At 38.2% G+C, this 23,800-nt stretch overlaps 1 protein-coding gene across 2 annotated transcripts in view; it reads right to left on the minus strand.

The window, feature by feature from the left end:
* Window positions 1–17,663: 17,663 nt before the first annotated feature.
* LOC117321134 (mucin-12-like) overlaps window positions 17,664–23,800 on the minus strand; it is a 30,477-nt gene continuing 24,340 nt past the window's right edge. For both annotated transcript variants that reach the window (XM_033875601.1, XM_033875600.1), the window contains one exon: window positions 17,664–22,736. In XM_033875601.1, the coding sequence (XP_033731492.1) occupies window positions 22,324–22,736 (413 nt within the window). In that variant the 3' untranslated portion in view covers window positions 17,664–22,323. The remainder of the gene's footprint in view (window positions 22,737–23,800) is intronic.

Raw genomic sequence — 23,800 nt, forward strand, 5'->3', positions numbered from 1 at the left:
TATCTCTACCCTCTTGGGCTTAATGTTGATCCCCCAAATGTTGACAACGTGTTGATAAACCGAAGAGTCTGTGGCTGATTTAGTTAATCAACTCGTCGATTCCCTTTACTATAAGTATATATGTATTCGTTGACAACATACAATGTTATCATCTCTGATGACCTCATTCTAAATAGTCCAGACGTATCCGTCATTCACATGACCAGGTAGATAAACCGGTGACAGGTACATATACCTGTATCAAACATCTAATTGTACATTGGACGGGGCGTTTCACCTGATGTGAGTTAACCGAATTATTAGAAGAAAGAAATACAATAATTATTTGATTGTAGATATTCTTGGACAAGATAACCCTGATATATGTGTAATTATGTTTGACAGTATTAATGCATGTACGGAAACAACGAACAGTCAAATATGGCTGATATAATACTAACTATATCCATATTTATGTCGCTAGTTTTCTTGTCCCTTAACATCCGAATGTTCGGTTATAGTCTCCTAACATCAATGTGTATCGTACCACATCGCCAACCATGTGGTTGTAGTAATACCTAAATCACTTGTTGTATGGTTGTAGTAATACCTAAATCACTTGTTGTATGGTTGTAGTAATACCTAAATCTCTTGTTGTATGGTTGTAGTAATACCTAAATCCCTTGTTGTATGGTTGAAGTAATAACTAAATCTCTTGTTGTATGGTTGTAGTAATACCTAAATCTCTTGTTGTATGGTTGTAGTAATACCTAAATCTCTTGTTGTATGGTTGTAGTAATACCTAAATCCCTTGTTGTATGGTTGAAGTAATAACTAAATCTCTTGTTGTATGGTTGTAGTAATACCTAAATCTCTTGTTGTATGGTTGTAGTAATACCTAAATCTCTTGTTGTATGGTTGTAGTAATACCAAAATCCCTTGTTGTATGGTTGTAGTAATACCTAAATCCCTTGTTGTATGGTTGAAGTAATAACTAAATCTCTTGTTGTATGGTTGTAGTAATTCCTAAATCTCTTGTTGTATGGTTGTAGTAATACCTAAATCCCTTGTTGTATGGTTGTAGTAATACCTAAATCCCTTGTTGTATGGTTGAAGTAATAACTAAATCTCTTCTTGTATGGTTGTAGTAATACCTAAATCCCTTGTTGTATGGTTGTAGTAATACCTAAATCTCTTGTTGTATGGTTGAAGTAATACCTAGATATCTTCTTGTATGGTTGTAGTAATACCTAAATCCCTTGTTGTATGGTTGTAGTAATACCTAAATCTCTTGTTGTATGGTTGAAGTAATACCTAGATATCTTCTTGTATGGTTGTAGTAATACCTAAATCCCTTGTTGTATGGTTGTAGTAATACCTAAATCCCTTGTTGTATGGTTGAAGTAATACCTAAATCTCTTGTTGTATGGTTGTAGTAATAACTAAATCTCTTGTTGTATGGTTGTAGTAATACCTAAATCCCTTGTTGTATTGTTGAAGTAATACCTAAATCTCTTGTTGTATGGTTGAAGTAATACCTAGATCTCTTGTTGTATGGTTGAAGTAATACCTAGATCTCTTGTTGTATGGTTGAAGTAATACCTAGATCTCTTCTTGTATGGTTGAAGTAATACCTAAAACCCTTGTTGTATGGTTGTAGTAATACCTAAATCTCTTGTTGTATGGTTGTAGTAGTACCTAAATCTCTTCTTGTATGGTTGTAGTAATACCTAAATCCCTTGTTGTATGGTTGTAGTAATACCTAAATCCCTTGTTGTATGGTTGTAGTAATACCTAAATCTCTTGTTGTATGGTTGTAGTAATACCTAAATCCCTTGTTGTATGGTTGTAGTAATACCTAAATCTCTTGTTGTATGGTTGTAGTAATACCTAAATCTCTTGTTGTATGGTTGTAGTAGTACCTAAATCTCTTGTTGTATGGTTGTAGTAATACCTAAATCTCTTGTTGTATGGTTGTAGTAATACCTAAATCTCTTGTTGTATGGTTGTAGTAATACCTAAATCTCTTGTTGTATGGTTGTAGTAATACCAAAATCCCTTGTTGTATGGTTGTAGTAATACCTAAATCTCTTGTTGTATGGTTGTAGTAATACCTAAATCTCTTGTTGTATGGTTGTAGTAATACCTAAATCTCTTGTTGTATGGTTGTAGTAATACCTAAATCTCTTGTTGTATGGTTGTAGTAGTACCTAAATCCCTTGTTGTATGGTTGAAGTAATAACTAAATCTCTTCTTGTATGGTTGTAGTAATACCTAAATCTCTTGTTGTATGGTTGTAGCAATACCTAAATCCCTTGTTGTATGGTTGAAGTAATAACTAAATCTCTTCTTATATGGTTGAAGTAATACCTAAATCTCTTGTTGTATGGTTGTAGTAATACCTAAATCCCTTGTTGTATGGTTGAAGTAATAACTAAATCTCTTCTTATATGGTTGTAGTAATACCTAAATCTCTTGTTGTATGGTTGAAGTAATAACTAAATCTCTTGTTGTATGGTTGTAGTAGTACCTAAATCCCTTGTTGTATGGTTGAAGTAATACCTAAATCTCTTGTTGTATGGTTGTAGTAATACCTAAATCCCTTGTTGTATGGTTGAAGTAATAACTAAATCTCTTGTTGTATGGTTGAAGTAATACCTAAATCTCTTGTTGTATGGTTGTAGTAATACCTAAATCCCTTGTTGTATGGTTGAAGTAATAACTAAATCTCTTCTTGTATGGTTGTAGTAATACCTAAATCTCTTGTTGTATGGTTGTAGTAATACCTAAATCCCTTGTTGTATGGTTGTAGTAATACCTAAATCTCTTGTTGTATGGTTGTAGTAATACCTAAATCTCTTGTTGTATGGTTGTAGTAATACCTAAATCCCTTGTTGTATGGTTGAAGTAATAACTAAATCTCTTCTTGTATGGTTGTAGTAATACCTAAATCCCTTGTTGTATGGTTGTAGTAATACCTAAATCTCTTGTTGTATGGTTGAAGTAGTACCTAAATCTCTTCTTGTATGGTTGTAGTAATACCTAAATCTCTTGTTGTATGGTTGTAGTAATACCTAAATCCCTTGTTGTATGGTTGAAGTAATAACTAAATCTCTTCTTGTATGGTTGTAGTAATAACTAAATCTCTTGTTGTATGGTTGTAGTAATACCTAAATCTCTTGTTGTATGGTTGAAGTAGTACCTAAATCTCTTCTTGTATGGTTGTAGTAATACCTAAATCTCTTGTTGTATGGTTGTAGTAATACCTAAATCTCTTGTTGTATGGTTGTAGTAGTACCTAGATCTCTTCTTGTATGGTTGTAGTAATACCTAAATATCTTGTTGTATGGTTGTAGTAATACCTAAATCTCTTGTTGTATGGTTGTAGTAATACCTAAATCTCTTGTTGTATGGTTGTAGTAATACCTAAATCTCTTGTTGTATGGTTGTAGTAATACCCAAATCTCTTGTTGTATGGTTGTAGTAATACCTAAATCTCTTGGTGTATGGTTGTAGTAATCCCCGCAACTATGGTTGAATAAATCCACAAACTGTATGGTCGTAGTAATCAATCAGTCCCTTACCATATAGTTGTATTAATCCCCAGTCCCTTGTTGGATGGCTACATGACTGTAATGGTATCCCTGTCCCTAGCTTTGTAGTTGTAATCCCTCGCCCGAGGAGTTATCCCCAACGTCATGTTGTAAGCAATTGCGATCCCTTAGTGTATGGTCATTTGTGCCCTACCCCTGGGTGTGTGTTCCGGTCTGGGTATCAGTCCCCTACCCCCGGGTGTGTGTGCCGGCCGGGGTATCAGTCCCCTACCCCTGGGTGTGTGTGTGCCGGTCAGGGTATCAGTCCCCTACCCCTGGGTGTGTGTGTGCCGGTCAGGGTATCAGTCCCCTACCCCGGGATGTGTGTGCCGGTCGGGATATCAGTCCCCTACCCCCGGGTGTGTGTGCCAGCCAGGGTATCAGTCCCCTACCCCTGGGTGTGTTTGTGTACCGGCCGGACTATCAGTCCCCTACCCCTGGGTGTGTGTGTGTGCCGGTCGGGGTATCAGTCTCCTACCCCTGGGTGTGTGTGATACTATAATGGGAAGAGGGAGAGGGGGAGTTAAACCCGATGGTTATCTGGTTAAAAACTAACAAGAGGGGAGTGATTACCCCGTCCTCCCCCTCACACTAAATGTCGTATTCTCGGTTATAACTGGAAGGGACTATAATACCCTTACGCATGACTGTATGACTTTACCACTTCAGCCAGGTTCAATGTATGTAATAGTATCACAAAACCCGTGTCCGTTGTCCTTGATCTCCTTCCTCGCTCGTGTTAAGTATACTTTGGTGTATACGTATACGATAATGTTTTATCGTTTGCCTCATTTAAGGTAGTGTGACAAAATATATCCAATCAAACAACAGGAGATTACATAAGTACTTCACATGACCATGTAGATAAAAGTGTATATATACCGGTATCAAACCTCTAATTATACATTAGACGGGGCGTTTTACCTACCTAAGAAGTTCACCATAATCTACCTCTACAGATCAACACACGAAGACTTCAGTTTAGCGTCATACAAGACAGGTAGGATTTTTGAAGATAATTTATAGAAGCCATTGGCTGGTACATCATTGTTGCAAGTTGGTTGTATAATTCCCTTCTATACTTTCGTTTTTCCCTTTTACATTTTCCTTCCACTTAAGATAAGCCATTGACTGGTTACTTACCTTGAAGTTTTCAGTCTTTTTCTTTGAGATAGTAGCTGTTCTGGTGTTAAAGTGTGTAAGTTGTCATTTTGTGGTGCTGTAAATAATTATGGTTGCTAGTTGGTTTATATTGCCAATGATGGATTTTTAAATAAATGAAGGACCTGTATCTAATTATATATTCCAAGCACGGTACTATCACGCATAGTTAAGAACTTGTAGGGAAAATTCAGACCATTACAACAACATGGTAGGTTTCGTACCTCTTTAAAGATGATTTCCCTCGTGTTAACGTTTAAATCCTTTCCTGTTATATTACATCGGCTAATTTCTATTTCTGCTGGATTAATTAAATCGTGAGCTTTTGCGCATTTGCATAAATATCACATTTAATTCAAATCACATTGTATATACGTCTTAAACACTGCATTTGAATGTTAAGATAATTACGTGACCAAAATATACCAATACAACATAATCTAACCAATCGCACGAATGAAGTATCGACTCGTGCACCGTGTTTGTACGGCTCATTCCCCGAACACCAACTCTGGTAAAGACAAAGGAAGGTGTTTATGTAGGAAGTTCTTTGAAGTTTGTTATAGTCTGTTTCAATACGGAATACTAGCACAGGTAAAAAAATAGGGTCAACTCAGGTATATGAATCAGATAGCGTTTTCACTGTCATATTTCTCCTACATTTAGACAAAGTTTGTATTATACACTGCATATTCTTTCAATACAATAACTATACTGTAGTACTTATGATAAGAAGTAAGTTTTAAAACATATCATTTCCATATTTTTACAAAATACAAATGTATCAAACGTTCATTGTTCATTAATTGGGTTTTACCAGCTGTCAGGTTGATTGTTTTACGATATATATACATCCACCTGTATGATACGTTCATTGTTCATTAATTGGGTTTTTACCAGCTGTCAGGTTGATTGTTTTACGATATATATACATCCACCTGTGTGAAACGTTTATTGTTCATTAATTGGGTTTTTACCTGACAGGTTGACAAAAGACCAGCTGTGAGATTTACTACCAAATCAGCCTGCAGATCAACATACAGACTAGCCAAATTAACACTCTACAGAACAGGTTTGTTTACGCATTTTACATTTGTAAATTGTCAACAGAACAATAATCATGCTTTATCTTCCAATAATACAGCCAGGTTGGTTCTTATAGTATAAATTAAGGTTTTATCAAAATAAAATAAGAAAACAAAAATCCTTCAATTTCCGCTAATGTAATTTGGAATTTGAATTGTTTCAACAATCAGCTAAAAATAGTAACGCCAGAACATTAGATTCGTCCTAATTTCTAAGATTAAACAATTAGGTATATTTCAACAAATCTCACAGTATAATATGGAAAAGAAAGTCAACATAGCGATGAAAGATAAAACACATATGCGGCTCGTTCATTTTAATCCGCACCACAGACGATATAAGGTGTGTAATCAGCTACCAATATAGCGACCTTGCATATATATATAGCTACCCACTTTTTCTTAAATTTGTTATGCCATAACTTGCACAATACTTGGCAAATTACTTCTTAAGAACACACGTTGGAAAGATGTAATATCATGCAGATTAACAACGCATCGGGCAAAAAACTAAACTAAACACAAATAAATAAATACATAAATAATCAAATAAATATAAAATATAAAAATCATTCTTCCGTTATTCCTTCTAAAGTTAAAATGTATTTCCACTGACAGTAAATTACATATAATATATATATCGACTGCGGTTTTGGAATTCGTGCGAGGTCCCTGTGTACGCACATTCCGAATCCTTCATTGCTGATGCCCCGGAACTTTCTTGCCATGGACAAATTCATGTAACACCTACAAATAAAGAGGGGTAACTCTGTCTTTCTAAATGATGTTGTCGTCTGCTAGCCTAAAGGCCTATCCATTTGAATCAAGATCAAAAGCAGCCGATATTGAAGCTAAAAGTGAGGAATACAGTGTTGGTAAAGTATACAAAAAGGTTCTGATGAAAAACGTTTTAGCATAGTAAAGGTAAACCGCAGACAAACTTCCGAAATTTCTTAATTCAATGAAGAAAATTCGAATTAAAGTCTGTCAATCGACACGATTCTTGATGGCTCACGGCAGATCAGCATACCAAATTATAGAAGGCTCGTGGCATATCAAATTATCATTGAAGGCTCGTGGCATATCAAATTATTGAATGACGGTATTGGTATTGGTATTTGTATGACGTTGTCCGTCCGTCCGTCCGTTCGTCCGTACTGTTGTAGAGGTAGTTGTGCTTATTTCGACTTGTGAGCTGCGAAAAGTACAAAAAGTACTTCTGTGGTGCACCTTTTTTAACCGTATGTGTGAGGACTTTAATCCGAATAAGTATAAGAGGTGCATCCCATAAGCAATATGGATGAAAGTAGGTGTAGTTTTAAAGTTTACATGTGCTACAGTAACTGCAAACAAGAAACCGATATTTCATTCCAGATAACGTATGTTTAAAATAATTGCATTAACGCGAGAAACTTTGAATGGATATATTATACTGGACTATGTCATCTCGTATGTTTGCCAACACCGTATCTCATTCACCCTGATCGTCCTTATCCGCATTATACAATTATATAAAACATATGTTATTTTGAAGAATAATGAAATGTTTCAGCCTAAGTTGATGACCGTTCACTTAATTAATAATAACAAAAATTGAAGCCCACACTTATGGACAGGTCATCCCAGATTTCACGGATGAATCACCGCAGATAATGCCTAGGGGACAAATAACCTCAGATATTGCTGGCCGTCCACTTAATTGATACAAAAATAGTTGCAGCCCACAATTATGGACAGGTCATCCCAGACTTCTCGGATGAATCACCTCAGAAAATGCATGGTGGACAAATAACCTCAGATATTGCTGGCCGTCCACTCAATGCATACAACAATAGTTGAAGCCCACAATTATGGACAGGTCATCCCAGACTTCTCGGATGAATCACCTCAGAAAATGCATGGCGGACAAATAACCTCAGATATTGCTGGCCGTCCACTCAATGCACACAACAATAGTTGAAGCCCACAATTATGGACAGGTCATCCCAGACTGTTCGGATGAATCTCCTCAGAAAATGCATGGCGGACAAATAGCCTCAGATATTCCTGGCCGTCCACTTAATTAATACAACAATAGTTGAAGCCCACCGTTATGGACAAGTCATCTCAGATTTTTCGGATGAATCACCTTAGAAAATGCATGGCGGACAAATAACCTCAGATATTGCTGGCCGTTCACTTAATGGATACAACAATAGTTGAAGCCCACAATTATGGACAGGTCATCCCAAACTTCACGGATGAATCACCTCATAAAATGCCTGGCGGACAAATAACCTCAGATATTGCTGGCCGACCACTTAAAGGACACAACAATAGTTGAAGCCCACAATTATGGACAGGTCATCCAAGACTTCACGGATGAATCACCCCATAAAATGCCTGGCGGACAAATAACCTCAGATATTGCTGGCCGTTCACTTAATGGATACAACAATAGTTAAAGCCCACAATTATGGACAGGTCATCCCAGACTTCACGGATGAATCACCTCATAAAATGCCTGGCGGACAAATAACCTCAGATATTGTTGGCCGTCCACTTAATTGATACAACAAAAGCTGAAGCCCACAATTATGGACAGGTCATCCCAGACTTCTCGGATGAATCACCTTAGAAAATGCATGGCGGACAAATAACCTCAGATATTGCTGGCCGTTCACTTAATGGATACAACAATAGTTGAAGCCCACAATTATGGACAGGTCATCCCAAACTTCACGGATGAATCACCTCATAAAATGCCTGGCGGACAAATAACCTCAGATATTGCTGGCCGACCACTTAATGGACACAACAATAGTTGAAGCCCACAATTATGGACAGGTCATCCAAGACTTCACGGATGAATCACCCCATAAAATGCCTGGCGGACAAATAACCTCAGATATTGCTGGCCGTTCACTTAATGGATACAACAATAGTTAAAGCCCACAATTATGGACAGGTCATCCCAGACTTCACGGATGAATCACCTCATAAAATGCCTGGCGGACAAATAACCTCAGATATTGTTGGCCGTCCACTTAATTGATACAACAAAAGCTGAAGCCCACAATTATGGACAGGTCATCCCAGACTTCTCGGATGAATCACCTCAGAAAATCCATGGCGGACAAATAACCTCAGATATTGCTGGCCGTCCACTCAATGAACACAACAATAGTTGAAGCCCACCGTTGTGGACAAGACATCACAGACTTTTCGGATGAATCACCTCAGACAATGCCAAAAGGACATACAACCTCAGATATTGCCGGCCGTCCACTTAAGGATACAACAATAGTTGAAGCCCACAATTATGGACAGGTCATCACAGACTTCACGGATGAATCACCTCAGAAAATGCCTAGCGGACAAATAACCTCAGATATTGCTGACCGTCCACTTAATTGATACAACAATAGTTTAAGTCCACAATTATGGACAGGTCATCCCAAACTTCTCGGATGAATCACCTCAGAAAATGCATGGCGGACAAATAACCTCAGATATTGCTGGCCGTCCACTTAATGGATATAATAGTTGAAGCCCACAATTATGGACAGGTCATCCCAGACTTCTCGGATAAATCACCTTAGAAAATGCCTAGCGGACAAATAACCTCAGATATTGCTGTCCGTCAAAATAATGGATATAACAATAGTTGAAGCCCACAATTATGGACAAGTCATCCCAGAATTCACGGATGAATCACCTCAGATATTGCTGGCCGTCCACTCAATGGAAACAACAATAGTTGAAGCCCACAATTATGGACAGGTCATCCCAGACTTCACGGATGAATCACCTCAGACAATGCCTAACGGACAAATAACCTCAGATATTGCTGGCCGTCAAAATAATGGATATAACAATAGTTGAAGCCCACAATTATGGACAAGTCATCCAAGAATTCACAGATGAATCACCTCAGATATTGCTGGCCGTCCTCTCAATGGAAACAACAATAGTTGAAGCCCACAATTATGGACAGGTCATCCCAGACTTCACGGATGAATCACCTCAGAAAATGCCTAGCGGACAAATAACCTCAGATATTGCTGACCGTCCACTTAATTGATACAACAATAGTTTAAGGTCACAATTATGGACAGGTCATCCCAGACTTCTCGGATGAATCACCTCAGAAAATGCTTAGCGGACAAATAACTTCAGATATTGCTGGCCGTCAAAATGATGGATATAACAATAGTTGAAGCCCACAATTATGGACAAGTCATCCCAGAATTCACGGATGAATCACCTCAGATATTGCTGACCGTCCACTCAATGCATACAACAACACCGTTATGGACAAGTCATCTCAGACTTTTCGGATGAATCACCTCAGATAATGTCTACCGGACAAATAACCTCAGATATTGCTGGCCGTCCACTTAGGGATACAACAATAGTTCAAGCCCACAATTATGGACAGGTCATCCCAGACTTCACGGATGAATCACCTCAGAAAATGCCTAGCGGACAAATAACCTCAGATATTGCTGACCGTCCACTTAATTGATACAACAATAGTTTAAGGCCACAATTATGGACAGGTCATCCCAGACTTCTCGGATGAATCACCTCAGAAAATGCATGGCGGACAAATAACTCAGATATTGCTGGCCGTCCACTTAATGGATATAATAGTTGAAGCCCACAATTATGGACAGGTCATCCCAGGCTTCTCGGATGAATCACCTCAGAAAATGCTTAGCGGACAAATAACTTCAGATATTGCTGGCCGTCAAAATAATGGATATAACAATAGTTGAAGCCCACAATTATGGACAAGTCATCCCAGAATTCACGGATGAATCACCTCAGATATTGCTGACCGTCCACTCAATGCATACAACAAAACCGTTATGGACAAGTCATCTCAGACTTTTCGGATGAATCACCTCAGATAATGTCTACCGGACAAATAACCTCAGATATTGCTGGCCGTCAACTTAGGGATACAGCAATAGTTGAAGCCCACAATTATGGACAGGTCATCCCAGACTTCACGGATGAATCACCTCAGAAAATGTCTAGCGGACAAATAACCTCAGAAATTGCTGGCCGTCAAAATAATGGATATAACAATAGTTGAAGACCACAATTATGGACAAGTCATCCCAGAATTCACGGATGAATCACTTCAGATATTGCTGGCCGTCCACTCAATGCATACAACAACACCGTTATGGACAGGTAATCCCAGACTTCACGGATGAATCACCTCAGATAATGTCTACCGGACAAATAACCTCAGATATTGCTGGCCGTCCACTTAGGGATACAACAATAGTTCAAGCCCACAATTATGGACAGGTCATCCCAGACTTCACGGATGAATCACCTCAGAAAATGCCTAGCGGACAAATAACCTCAGATATTGCTGGCCGTCCACTTAATGGATATAATAGTTGAAGCCCACAATTATGGACAGGTCATCCCAGACTTCACGGATGAATCACCTCAGAAAATGCCTAGCGGACAAATAACCTCAGATATTGCTGACCGTCCACTTAATTGATACAACAATAGTTTAAGCCCACAATTATGGACAGGTCATCCCAGACTTCTCGGATGAATCACCTCAGAAAATGCATGGCGGACAAATAACCTCAGATATTGCTGGCCGTCCACTTAATGGATATAATAGTTGAAGCCCACAATTATGGACAGGTCATCCCAGACTTCTCGGATAAATCACCTTAGAAAATGCCTAGCGGACAAATAACCTCAGATATTGCTGTCCGTCAAAATAATGGATATAACAATAGTTGAAGCCCACAATTATGGACAAGTCATCCCAGAATTCACGGATGAATCACCTCAGATATTGCTGGGCGTCCACTCAATGGAAACAACAATAGTTGAAGCCCACAATTATGGACAGGTCATCCCAGACTTCACGGATGAATCACCTCAGACAATGCCTAACGGACAAATAACCTCAGATATTGCTGGCCGTCAAAATAATGGATATAACAATAGTTGAAGCCCACAATTATGGACAAGTCATCCAAGAATTCACAGATGAATCACCTCAGATATTGCTGGCCGTCCACTCAATGGAAACAACAATAGTTGAAGCCCACAATTATGGACAGGTCATCCCAGACTTCACGGATGAATCACCTCAGAAAATGCCTAGCGGACAAATAACCTCAGATATTGCTGACCGTCCACTTAATTGATACAACAATAGTTTAAGGCCACAATTATGGACAGGTCATCCCAGACTTCTCGGATGAATCACCTCAGAAAATGCATGGCGGACAAATAACTCAGATATTGCTGGCCGTCCACTTAATGGATATAATAGTTGAAGCCCACAATTATGGACAGGTCATCCCAGGCTTCTCGGATGAATCACCTCAGAAAATGCTTAGCGGACAAATAACTTCAGATATTGCTGGCCGTCAAAATAATGGATATAACAATAGTTGAAGCCCACAATTATGGACAAGTCATCCCAGAATTCACGGATGAATCACCTCAGATATTGCTGACCGTCCACTCAATGCATACAACAACACCGTTATGGACAAGTCATCTCAGACTTTTCGGATGAATCACCTCAGATAATGTCTACCGGACAAATAACCTCAGATATTGCTGGCCGTCAACTTAGGGATACAACAATAGTTGAAGCCCACAATTATGGACAGGTCATCCCAGACCTCACGGATGAATCACCTCAGAAAATGTCTAGCGGACAAATAACCTCAGAAATTGCTGGCCGTCAAAATAATGGATATAACAATAGTTGAAGACCACAATTATGGACAAGTCATCCCAGAATTCACGGATGAATCACTTCAGATATTGCTGGCCGTCCACTCAATGCATACAACAACACCGTTATGGACAGGTAATCCCAGACTTCACGGATGAATCACCTCAGATAATGTCTACCGGACAAATAACCTCAGATATTGCTGGCCGTCCACTTAGGGATACAACAATAGTTCAAGCCCACAATTATGGACAGGTCATCCCAGACTTCACGGATGAATCACCTCAGAAAATGCCTAGCGGACAAATAACCTCAGATATTGCTGGCCGTCCACTTAATGGATATAATAGTTGAAGCCCACAATTATGGACAGGTCATCCCAGACTTCACGGATGAATCACCTCAGAAAATGCCTAGCGGACAAATAACCTCAGATATTGCTGACCGTCCACTTAATTGATATAACAATAGTTTAAGCCCACAATTATGGACAGGTCATCCCAGACTTCTCGGATGAATCACCTCAGAAAATGCATGGCGGACAAATAACCTCAGATATTGCTGGCCGTCCACTTAATGGATATAATAGTTGAAGCCCACAATTATGGACAGGTCATCCCAGACTTCTCGGATAAATCACCTTAGAAAATGCCTAGCGGACAAATAACCTCAGATATTGCTGTCCGTCAAAATAATGGATATAACAATAGTTGAAGCCCACAATTATGGACAAGTCATCCCAGAATTCACGGATGAATCACCTCAGATATTGCTGGGCGTCCACTCAATGGAAACAACAATAGTTGAAGCCCACAATTATGGACAGGTCATCCCAGACTTCACGGATGAATCACCTCAGACAATGCCTAACGGACAAATAACCTCAGATATTGCTGGCCGTCAAAATAATGGATATAACAATAGTTGAAGCCCACAATTATGGACAAGTCATCCAAGAATTCACAGATGAATCACCTCAGATATTGCTGGCCGTCCACTCAATGGAAACAAGAATAGTTGAAGCCCACAATTATGGACAGGTCATCCCAGACTTCACGGATGAATCACCTCAGAAAATGCCTAGCGGACAAATAACCTCAGATATTGCTGGCCGTCCACTTAATGGATATAATAGTTGAAGCCCACAATTATGGACAGGTCATCCCAGACTTCACGGATGAATCACCTCAGAAAATGCCTAGCGGACAAATAACCTCAGATATTGCTGACCGTCCACTTAATTGATACAACAATAGTTTAAGCCCACAATTATGGACAGGTCATCCCAGACTTCTCGGATGAATCACCTCAGAAAATGCCTAGCGGACAAATAACCTCAGATATTGCTGGCCGTCCACTTAATGGATATAATAGTTGAAGCCCACTATTATGGACAGGTCATTTCAGACTTCTCGGATGAATCACCTCAGAAAATGCCTAGCGGACAAATAACCTCAGATATTGCTGGCCGTCAAAATAATGTATATAACAATAGTTGAAGCCCACAATTATGGACAAGTCATCCCAGAATTCACGGATGAATCACCTCAGATATTGCTGGGCGTCCACTCAATGCATACAACAATAGTTGAAGCCCACCGTTATGGATAAGTCATCTCAGACTTTTCGGATGAATCACCTCAGACAATACCTAACGGACATATAACCTCAGATATTGCTGGCCGTCCACTTAATTGATACAACAATAGTTGAAGCCCACAATTATGGACAGGTCATCCCAGACTTCTCGGATGAATCACCTCAGAAAATGCATGGCGGACAAATAACCTCAGATATTGCTGGCCGTCCACTCAATGCACACAACAATAGTTGAAGCCCACCGTTGTGGACAAGACATCTCAGACTTTTCGGATGAATCACCTCAGACAATGGCAAAAGGACATACAACCTCAGATATTGCTGACCGTCCACTTAATTGATACAACAATAGTTGAAGCCCACAATTATGGACAAGTCATCCCAGAATTCACGGATGAATCACCTCAGATATTGCTGGCCGTCCACTCAATGCATACAACAATAGTTGAAGCCCACCGTTATGGACAAGTCATATCAGACTTTTCGGATGAATCACCTCAGACAATGCCTAACGGACATATAACCTCAGATATTGCTGGCCGTCCACTTAATTAATACAACAATAGTTGAAGCCCACAATTATGGACAGGTCATCCCTGACTTCACGGATGAATCGCCTCAGATAATGTCTACCGGACAAATCACCTCAGATATTGCTGGCCGTCCACTTAGGGATACAACAATAGTTTAAGCCCACAATTATGGACAGGTCATCCCAGACTTCTCGGATGAATCACCTCAGAAAATGCATGGCGGACAAATAACCTCAGATATTGCTGGCCGTCCACTTAATGGATATAATAGTTGAAGCCCACTATTATGGACAGGTCATCCCAGACTTCTCGGATGAATCACCTCAGAAAATGCCTAGCGGACAAATAACCTCAGATATTGCTGGCCGTCAAAATAATGTATATAACAATAGTTGAAGCCCACAATTATGGACAAGTCATCCCAGAATTCACGGATGAATCACCTCAGATATTGCTGGGCGTCCACTCAATGCATACAACAATAGTTGAAGCCCACCGTTATGGATAAGTCATCTCAGACTTTTCGGATGAATCACCTCAGACAATACCTAACGGACATATAACCTCAGATATTGCTGGCCGTCCACTTAATTGATACAACAATAGTTGAAGCCCACAATTATGGACAGGTCATCCCAGACTTCTCGGATGAATCACCTCAGAAAATGCATGGCGGACAAATAACCTCAGATATTGCTGGCCGTCCACTCAATGCACACAACAATAGTTGAAGCCCACCGTTGTGGACAAGACATCTCAGACTTTTCGGATGAATCACCTCAGACAATGGCAAAAGGACATACAACCTCAGATATTGCTGACCGTCCACTTAATTGATACAACAATAGTTGAAGCCCACAATTATGGACAAGTCATCCCAGAATTCACGGATGAATCACCTCAGATATTGCTGGCCGTCCACTCAATGCATACAACAATAGTTGAAGCCCACCGTTATGGACAAGTCATATCAGACTTTTCGGATGAATCACCTCAGACAATGCCTAACGGACATATAACCTCAGATATTGCTGGCCGTCCACTTAATTAATACAACAATAGTTGAAGCCCACAATTATGGACAGGTCATCCCTGACTTCACGGATGAATCGCCTCAGATAATGTCTACCGGACAAATCACCTCAGATATTGCTGGCCGTCCACTTAGGGATACAACAATAGTTTAAGCCCACAATTATGGACAGGTCATCCCAGACTTCTCGGATGAATCACCTCAGAAAATGCATGGCGGACAAATAACCTCAGATATTGCTGGCCGTCCACTTAATGGATATAATAGTTGAAGCCCACTATTATGGACAGGTCATCCCAGACTTCTCGGATGAATCACCTCAGAAAATGCCTAGCGGACAAATAACCTCAGATATTGCTGGCCGTCAAAATAATGTATATAACAATAGTTGAAGCCCACAATTATGGACAAGTCATCCCAGAATTCACGGATGAATCACCTCAGATATTGCTGGGCGTCCACTCAATGCATACAACAATAGTTGAAGCCCACCGTTATGGATAAGTCATCTCAGACTTTTCGGATGAATCACCTCAGACAATACCTAACGGACATATAACCTCAGATATTGCTGGCCGTCCACTTAATTGATACAACAATAGTTGAAGCCCACAATTATGGACATGTCATCCCAGACTTCTCGGATGAATCACCTCAGAAAATGCATGGCGGACAAATAACCTCAGATATTGCTGGCCGTCCACTTAATGGATATAATAGTTGAAACCCACAATTATGGACAGATCATCCCAGACTTCTCGGATGAATCAACTCAGAAAATGCTTAGCGGACAAATAACCTCAGATATTGCTGGCCGTCAAAATAATGGATATAACAATAGTTGAGGCCCACAATTATGGACAAGTCATCCCAGAATTCACGGATGAATCACCTCAGATATTGCTGGCCGTCCACTTAATGGATATAATAGTTGAAGCCCACAATTATGGACAGGTCATCCCAGACTTCTCGGATGAATCACCTCAGAAAATGCCTAGCGGACAAATAACCTGAGATATTGCTGGCCGTCATAATAATGTATATAACAATAGTTGAAGCCCACAATTATGGACAAGTCATCCCAGAATTCACGGATGAATCACCTCAGATATTGCTGGCCGTCCACTCAATGCATACAACAATAGTTGAAGCCCACCGTTATGGACAAGTCATCTCAGACTTTTCGGATGAATCACCTCAGACAATGCCTAACGGACATATAACCTCAGATATTGCTGGCCGTCCACTTAATTGATACAACAGTAGTTGAAGCCCACAATTATGGACAGGTCATCCCTGACTTCTCGGATGAATCGCCTCAGATAATGTCTACCGGACATATAACCTCAGATATTGCTGGCCGTCCACTTAATTGATACAACAATAGTTGAAGCCCACAATTATGGACAGGTCATCCCTGACTTCACGGATGAATCGCCTCAGGTAATGTCTACCGGACAAATAACCTCAGATATTGCTGGCCGTCCACTTAGGGATACAACAATAGTTGAAGCCCACAATGATGGACAGGTCATCCCAGACTTCACGGATGAATCACCTCAGAAAATCCCTAGCGGACAAATAACCTCAGATATTGCTGGCCGTCCACTTAATGGATACAATAGTTGAAGCCCACAGTTATGGACAGGTCATCCCAGATTTCACGGATGAATCACCTCAGAAAATGCCTAGCGGACAAATAACCTCAGATATTGCTGGCCGTCAAAATAATGGATATAACACTAGTTGAAGCCCACAATTATGTACAAGTTATCCAATACTTCACGGAAGAAACACATTAGGCAATGCCTACCGCAACGTACCGGACAAATAACTTCAGATAGTGTTTGCCATCCACCTAAGGGGTACAATAATAATGAGCTTAAATTGGAAACACAAGTTTCCTGATGGGCTTTGACCCTGTACAAATCACTTATGGACATTATTACTCAAACTCATTGCTGTTGTGTACTGTAAATCACTTTTATTTGATTGGGTATTCAGTGTTAATATGACATTGTCACAACACAAGTTCAAAATATCTCGGGATTATCAAAATCGTCATTTAATTCAAGAATTGCAATTAGAAGATATAGTATAGATCTAAAAGTCAAGACAATCAACATAGCAATATTATTATGGATATTTCTATTTGATTAACAAAACATTGTATATGTATCATCTATGTTATCAAACTATTTTTTGTGAATAACCACTGGTATGGTAAATATAGGTAAATGCATTCTGAAAAAAATCTTATAACTAGCAATAAAGTATGCATTGAAGGTTTAGTTAGCAGCCGTAGGCTTAAAATACATGATACATGACAATGTAATCACTATCAAAACAATACACAAATAATCAGTTTGTTGACAGAACTTCTTAATGTTATTAACATAACCAGCATTAATGTGTCTGTGACCTTGACCTTAAACATGACCTTGCAATGAATATAGTATATAAAAAACATTTGTGTAATTCCCAGCAAGTTTATTGTGTATGATACTTTCAATAACGCCTGAGAAAATTGTCATATTGATTGGAATTGGTCCAGTGATTTATTTCTGAGAAGACAAAAATGTGAATTACATATACACAATTTCTTTAACGATAAACAATCTATAAGAGTACATAATTTCTTGCATGATAAACAATGATTTTGAAGTCATAGCAATTACAATATTTGTAGTATGCTTCATTTAATTAAAATCAATTATAAAGAATTGATAAGGAAACGTATTTAGCATGTTGAACTTGGGCAAAAAAAAACGTTTCAAGAAAGATTAACTATATACTGTTGAAAGAGTTTACAAAGAAACACTCTTGGGAGTTTACCATCTGTGCTGCATTTTACAACTAAAGATTCCGTTAAAAGCTTCCCATATCGTGTTCTTGTGTAAAGGATTATCATGCAGAGCTATATCCAAAAAACAGTAGTTCATATCAGTAGACTTAATTACAACTAAATCAGACATCATGCAAAGCAGTGTAAATTGATGAAAAATTTCCTGTAGTTTGGAAAACAATAATGAACATGCAGTAGTACTGTGTAGCATACTATCATCACCATGTTAACAGATAATCTGTAAACATGAAGTTAGAAATATAAAAAATAATATGGATACAGTAGATGTATTGTTTAACAATAGGTGTGCATAATTCTCCTCAGAGATACCCGTCTGTTATGTGTACACTACAACTTACATATCCTGAAGTTAATGTTACACCCCATTGTTATGGACAGAACAGCCCAGACATCTTGGATAATTCTCCTCAGAGATACCTGTCTGTTATGTGTACACTATGACTTAAATATCCTGAAGTTAAGTGTTACACCCCATAGTTATGGACAGAACAGCCCATATCCTGAAGTTAAGTTATGAGGAGAATTATCCTTCCTTTTGGTTCAAATTGGTCAAGTGGGAGTAAGAAGACAAAAATATACTGCCAACGCACCGTGAATGATGAAGACCCATTTCAATAGGTTATTATGAGCCTTCGGCTAGGGTAACCTAAAAAGTCATTCATACGTGCACATATATGAAAGTGGTTTTTTTTACAATCAATGATAAATTTTACTTTGAATTGAATACAAAATGTATTTTTTTTCGATGCTTCATCTAATTAAAATACAGTATTACAATTAAATTATACAAGTGCCAAGAAAGGAACAATTTTCACACAAGTGGGGAAATCTGGAGTACAGGAGACCCGAGTAACAGGGCTTCACTATAGTCCAAAAAATAGAAATGCAGTAGTGATTGTTATCCGACTCTGAATAAAAGGCATCTTCAAAGATGTATGAAAAATTTCAACTGTTTCCCCACAGATTGCTTCTAAGAATAACTGTTGATGACATTTAATGATGCTACCCTAAAACCACGGTCACAAGCTACGTCACACTATCAAACCTTACGTTATACTATTAATCAATGACACAATTTTTGATCTGTCATTAAACTGAATTTACAAATGATGTGTGTTTAATATCCTAATTTATCTCACAACTACTATAGGTTATACAACTCTGAAGTGGTTGTTTTTTGTTGATATTTGGCAAGAAGTGATATAAATGCACATGCTGATATATCACACCTTATATATCAGTTGACCTTTGTTGTGATATAAATCAGATATTACATGCGTCTTGAGTGTAAAATCAGATTGTATATAAACTGATATTACACCAAAACTTATTCAATATCCTATACATACATATATCACTGATCAGATAACAAAACAGTTGTTTCACGCCTTTATCTGATAACATTCAATATAGTTTTCCTCGGTGTTGATACCAACCAATTTGAAACAGTTGGCTTGGTTGGTACCACCACCTCAGAGAAAACAATTTTGATTGCTGACTGAAAAGGTGTGGAACAACTTTATACTGTTACATGATAAATGTTCATCTGTAAGTGCAAAGAAAAGAATGTTACATGATTTTCAAAATTCACCAATTTTAATACCAAAAATGGGGATGTAGTAGTATATGCAGTATTTATAAAAGGCAATTATTTTGCAGTATACAGAATGAGATAAAACCTGCACCATTAACAATAACAAACAAGACGGTTTCAAAAATTCAACATTTTCATCATGTTCATCAGAAAGAGATTTCATGAAACCATTTAGCATTAAAATATGGTATAAGTCTTAATTTTGAAAGACATTTCACTTACATCTTTTTGTGATATTTTTTCACTTTAATAAAAAAACAAGAGCTGTTGGAGAACAGCAGAGCTCGCCTCTTCCCACATTTTTTGAATTGGTGCTTTAGATAATTTGCCGAGGAGAGCTAACAATGGGCAAGTAATTGGTCCTACAGACCCCAAAATAACTACATTATCCGGTTAAGCGGCAATACATAGTAGGAAAATGAAATCATAAAAGTTTATGAAGGTCTTAGTTGAAATAAGTGAGAACAAAAAAACTTGCACCAAAACTTTAACAATGAAAAATGGTTAAGTAATTGGGACCACAGACGATGGACCAAAAATTGGTCCCAGTTTCCTGTTTAGAACCAATACCAAGTAAAAAAGTAAAAGTTTATGAAGTTCATAGCTGAAATAAGTGAGAAAATAGAAACTTTCACCAAAACTTTACCCTGAAGTGTGACGCCAACTTAAATGGCTCAGTAATTGGCCCACAGACCCCTGATGGACCCCAAATTGGTCCCAGTATCCCGTTTAGAACTAAAACACAGTAGGAAAATAAAATCATAAAAGTTTATTTAGCTCTAAGCTGAAATAGGTGAGAAAATAGAAACTTTCACCAAAACTTGAACCTGAATTATGACGACGATGCCATCACCGGGGTGACAACATAAGCTCCCCCTCTCCTTCGTCGAGGTGAGCTAAAAAGCACAACCATGGAAGTTTGTAGGTTTCATATGGAGAAGGACAAAGGTTGGTTGGTAAACATACCAGTCTATTGATTATAGGTTTCATTTTTTACAAAATACATATGCAAAATCACACATTTCCTTTTAAGGTGGGAAAAATACCTCCATCCAACGAGATGCTTGCCGGTTAACAGGACAGCCAATCATATAACCTCGTGATTTTCCAACACAGTTCAGAGTAGTTCATAGGTCTATTTTAATTTTGTATTATGATGTCATATTTTGAAATGGCAATGTCCTGGTGACACCACATCTCTCAAGAAAAAGGCGTTTATAGCCTCATAAACATGTCATGACAATTGCTCCTTTGGCCAAACGAGCGAAAAACAAACACAACTATAAAAAGTAACATCAAATGGTTGTAGATTTCACAATAAAAATTTAGACCTATCCCTGGTCCACAAACTGTTTGATTTTAACAACAAGAATTACGTGTAATTATGTCTCGCCAGCTTTTTCTGTATATGTATGAACATAAATAAAAAACTTTTAACAAAAGGTTAATATTGGATCTAAATACTAGAAATTTTGCCCTAAAAAGTCAAGTCCCAAACATGGTCAAAAAGATGTTAAAATTGGTAAAGAAAAAAAATCGCTGTTTTGACTTTAAATCACTGATGATTACCCCTTGAGAAACCGCATGTGAAATATCAGCATCCTGGCACCATTATTAATTGAATTGAATGGCAAGGTTGGAATAAAAACTTAACATTGGAGCTAAACGCAAGTTTATAAGTCCAAGACATGGTAAAATTTGAAATTATTTTTAAAAAATTTGGTGTTTTGGTTTTAAAGCACTGATGGTTACCCCATAGAGAAACCCCCTGTGAAAATTCAGCATCCTGGCGCCATTATTAATTAAATGGCTATTCAAGCATGAATTAAAAACTAAACATTTCAGCTAAACGCAAGTTAGGTCCAAAACATGGTCAAAATTGAAAAAATTTAATTAGTGATGGTTACCCCATAGAGAAATCCCATGTAATATTTCAGCACCTTAGCACCACTATTAACTGAATGGCATGCTTGAATCAAAAACTAAAACTTTGCTCTTTTGGCTTTAAAGCACTGATGGATACATCCTAGAGAAACCCCATGTGAAATTTTAGCATCCTAGCACCACTATTAAATTAATGGCTTGCTTGAAACATAGACTAAAGCGCGGCGAGACAAAAACTAACACAACCACTGTAAATAATATTGAAAGGTTTCAGAAGGTTAAGCTCGGACCTTCTTCAGATTATCCACAATTCTGAATAGTTTTTTCTTCAACACGTCTTTCTTCCTATTGAAGAGTATTCCTCCGTTTGCCTTGCTTTGGGCAATAGCTTTTGCACATTCACGTGGAGTAGGTCTAACTTTCCCCGCCAGCTGTTTTTTGAAAAGCATTTTGATTTCTTCTTCTTCTTCTTGCGTCCACCTTTCACGGCGAGTTATAACAGGTTTCTTCCGCTTCACTACTGGTCTTGCCTCAAATTCCTCCTCAAATTTTTCGGCAATGTCCAAAACTGCAAAATCATATGGGTCGTTTTCATTACCCACTACATCATGTAATTTATTCCCCAACGCAGCTTCTGTATCATCTGCATCATCTATGGGTGAGGTTTCAGATGATGATTCCTTGACCAGGTCTGCAAGGAAAATGTATTCATACAGAAACATCAAGCTCAGTCATTATTTCTTTTGGTTTTTTTTTAAACCCTCATATATATCTAAATCATTTTATAGACCTAGCAGTCAAGTTCACCTAAATAATATACTGAGGTAATGAAGATAAGATATCGTTAATACACCAAGATGATAAGTTGTTGCTTTATGTTTTTTAATACATTCAATCTTCAAATATTCACATTGACGTTATGTTTCATTTTCCAAAAACAGACATTGGCATAGCATATAAGCAACATTCTACCATGTTTGCTATGTAACGCCGGTTTTGATTGGTTTAAAACCATGTATTATTTTCCAATAACCCACGCTCGTGCCAATAATACACGGTCGTGAGTCACGGCTGTCACAATTTTAAATATCTAATATTCCCCCATTTCATAAAAGGTTACTGTAGCCGAGTGGGCTAATGGGTTAGTCTTTCAATATATTTTTATCACGACGCGAGTTCGAATGCTACGGAGGCCCTCCTTTTTTTTCTTTTTCTTTTCTTTTTTTTATCCTTTTTTTTTTTTAATTTTCAAAATCAATGCCATATGATAGATGCTCTTGATCGTAGTACTGTATTGCCTGTATATTTCATCAACAAATAATACAGTACTCAAGAAATAAGGTTTTCCCGGGGTTTCTTTGCTGCTTTTCTATTAGAAAGAGGTCGATCTCAGAACTAAACAGTACATGGTAGAATAGATATAATCAACTTTGACTCGTGTATTGTTGCAGGATATACAACTCGGACTCGGATATTTTGCAATTTTAATTAATAACTCAGGCCTGCGGCCTTCGTTATTAATTTAATTGCAAAATATCCTCGTCCTCGTTGTATATCCTGCAATAATACACGAATCATCGTTAATTATTTCTTAAATGGACTTTTTTCCTGTTGAAATGTAAATATATAGATTATTTTTCATGTTTTTTACATTCATCGATGTGTAACAGAAATTGGGGACCTATATGTCAAATTGGATACCTATATAGGCCCCCAATGTCTGATATTCATTGATGAACGTCACAAAATGAAATT

This window comes from Pecten maximus, unplaced genomic scaffold (genome assembly GCF_902652985.1).
Source record: "Pecten maximus unplaced genomic scaffold, xPecMax1.1, whole genome shotgun sequence".
Classification (NCBI taxonomy): Eukaryota; Metazoa; Mollusca; class Bivalvia; order Pectinida; family Pectinidae; genus Pecten; species Pecten maximus.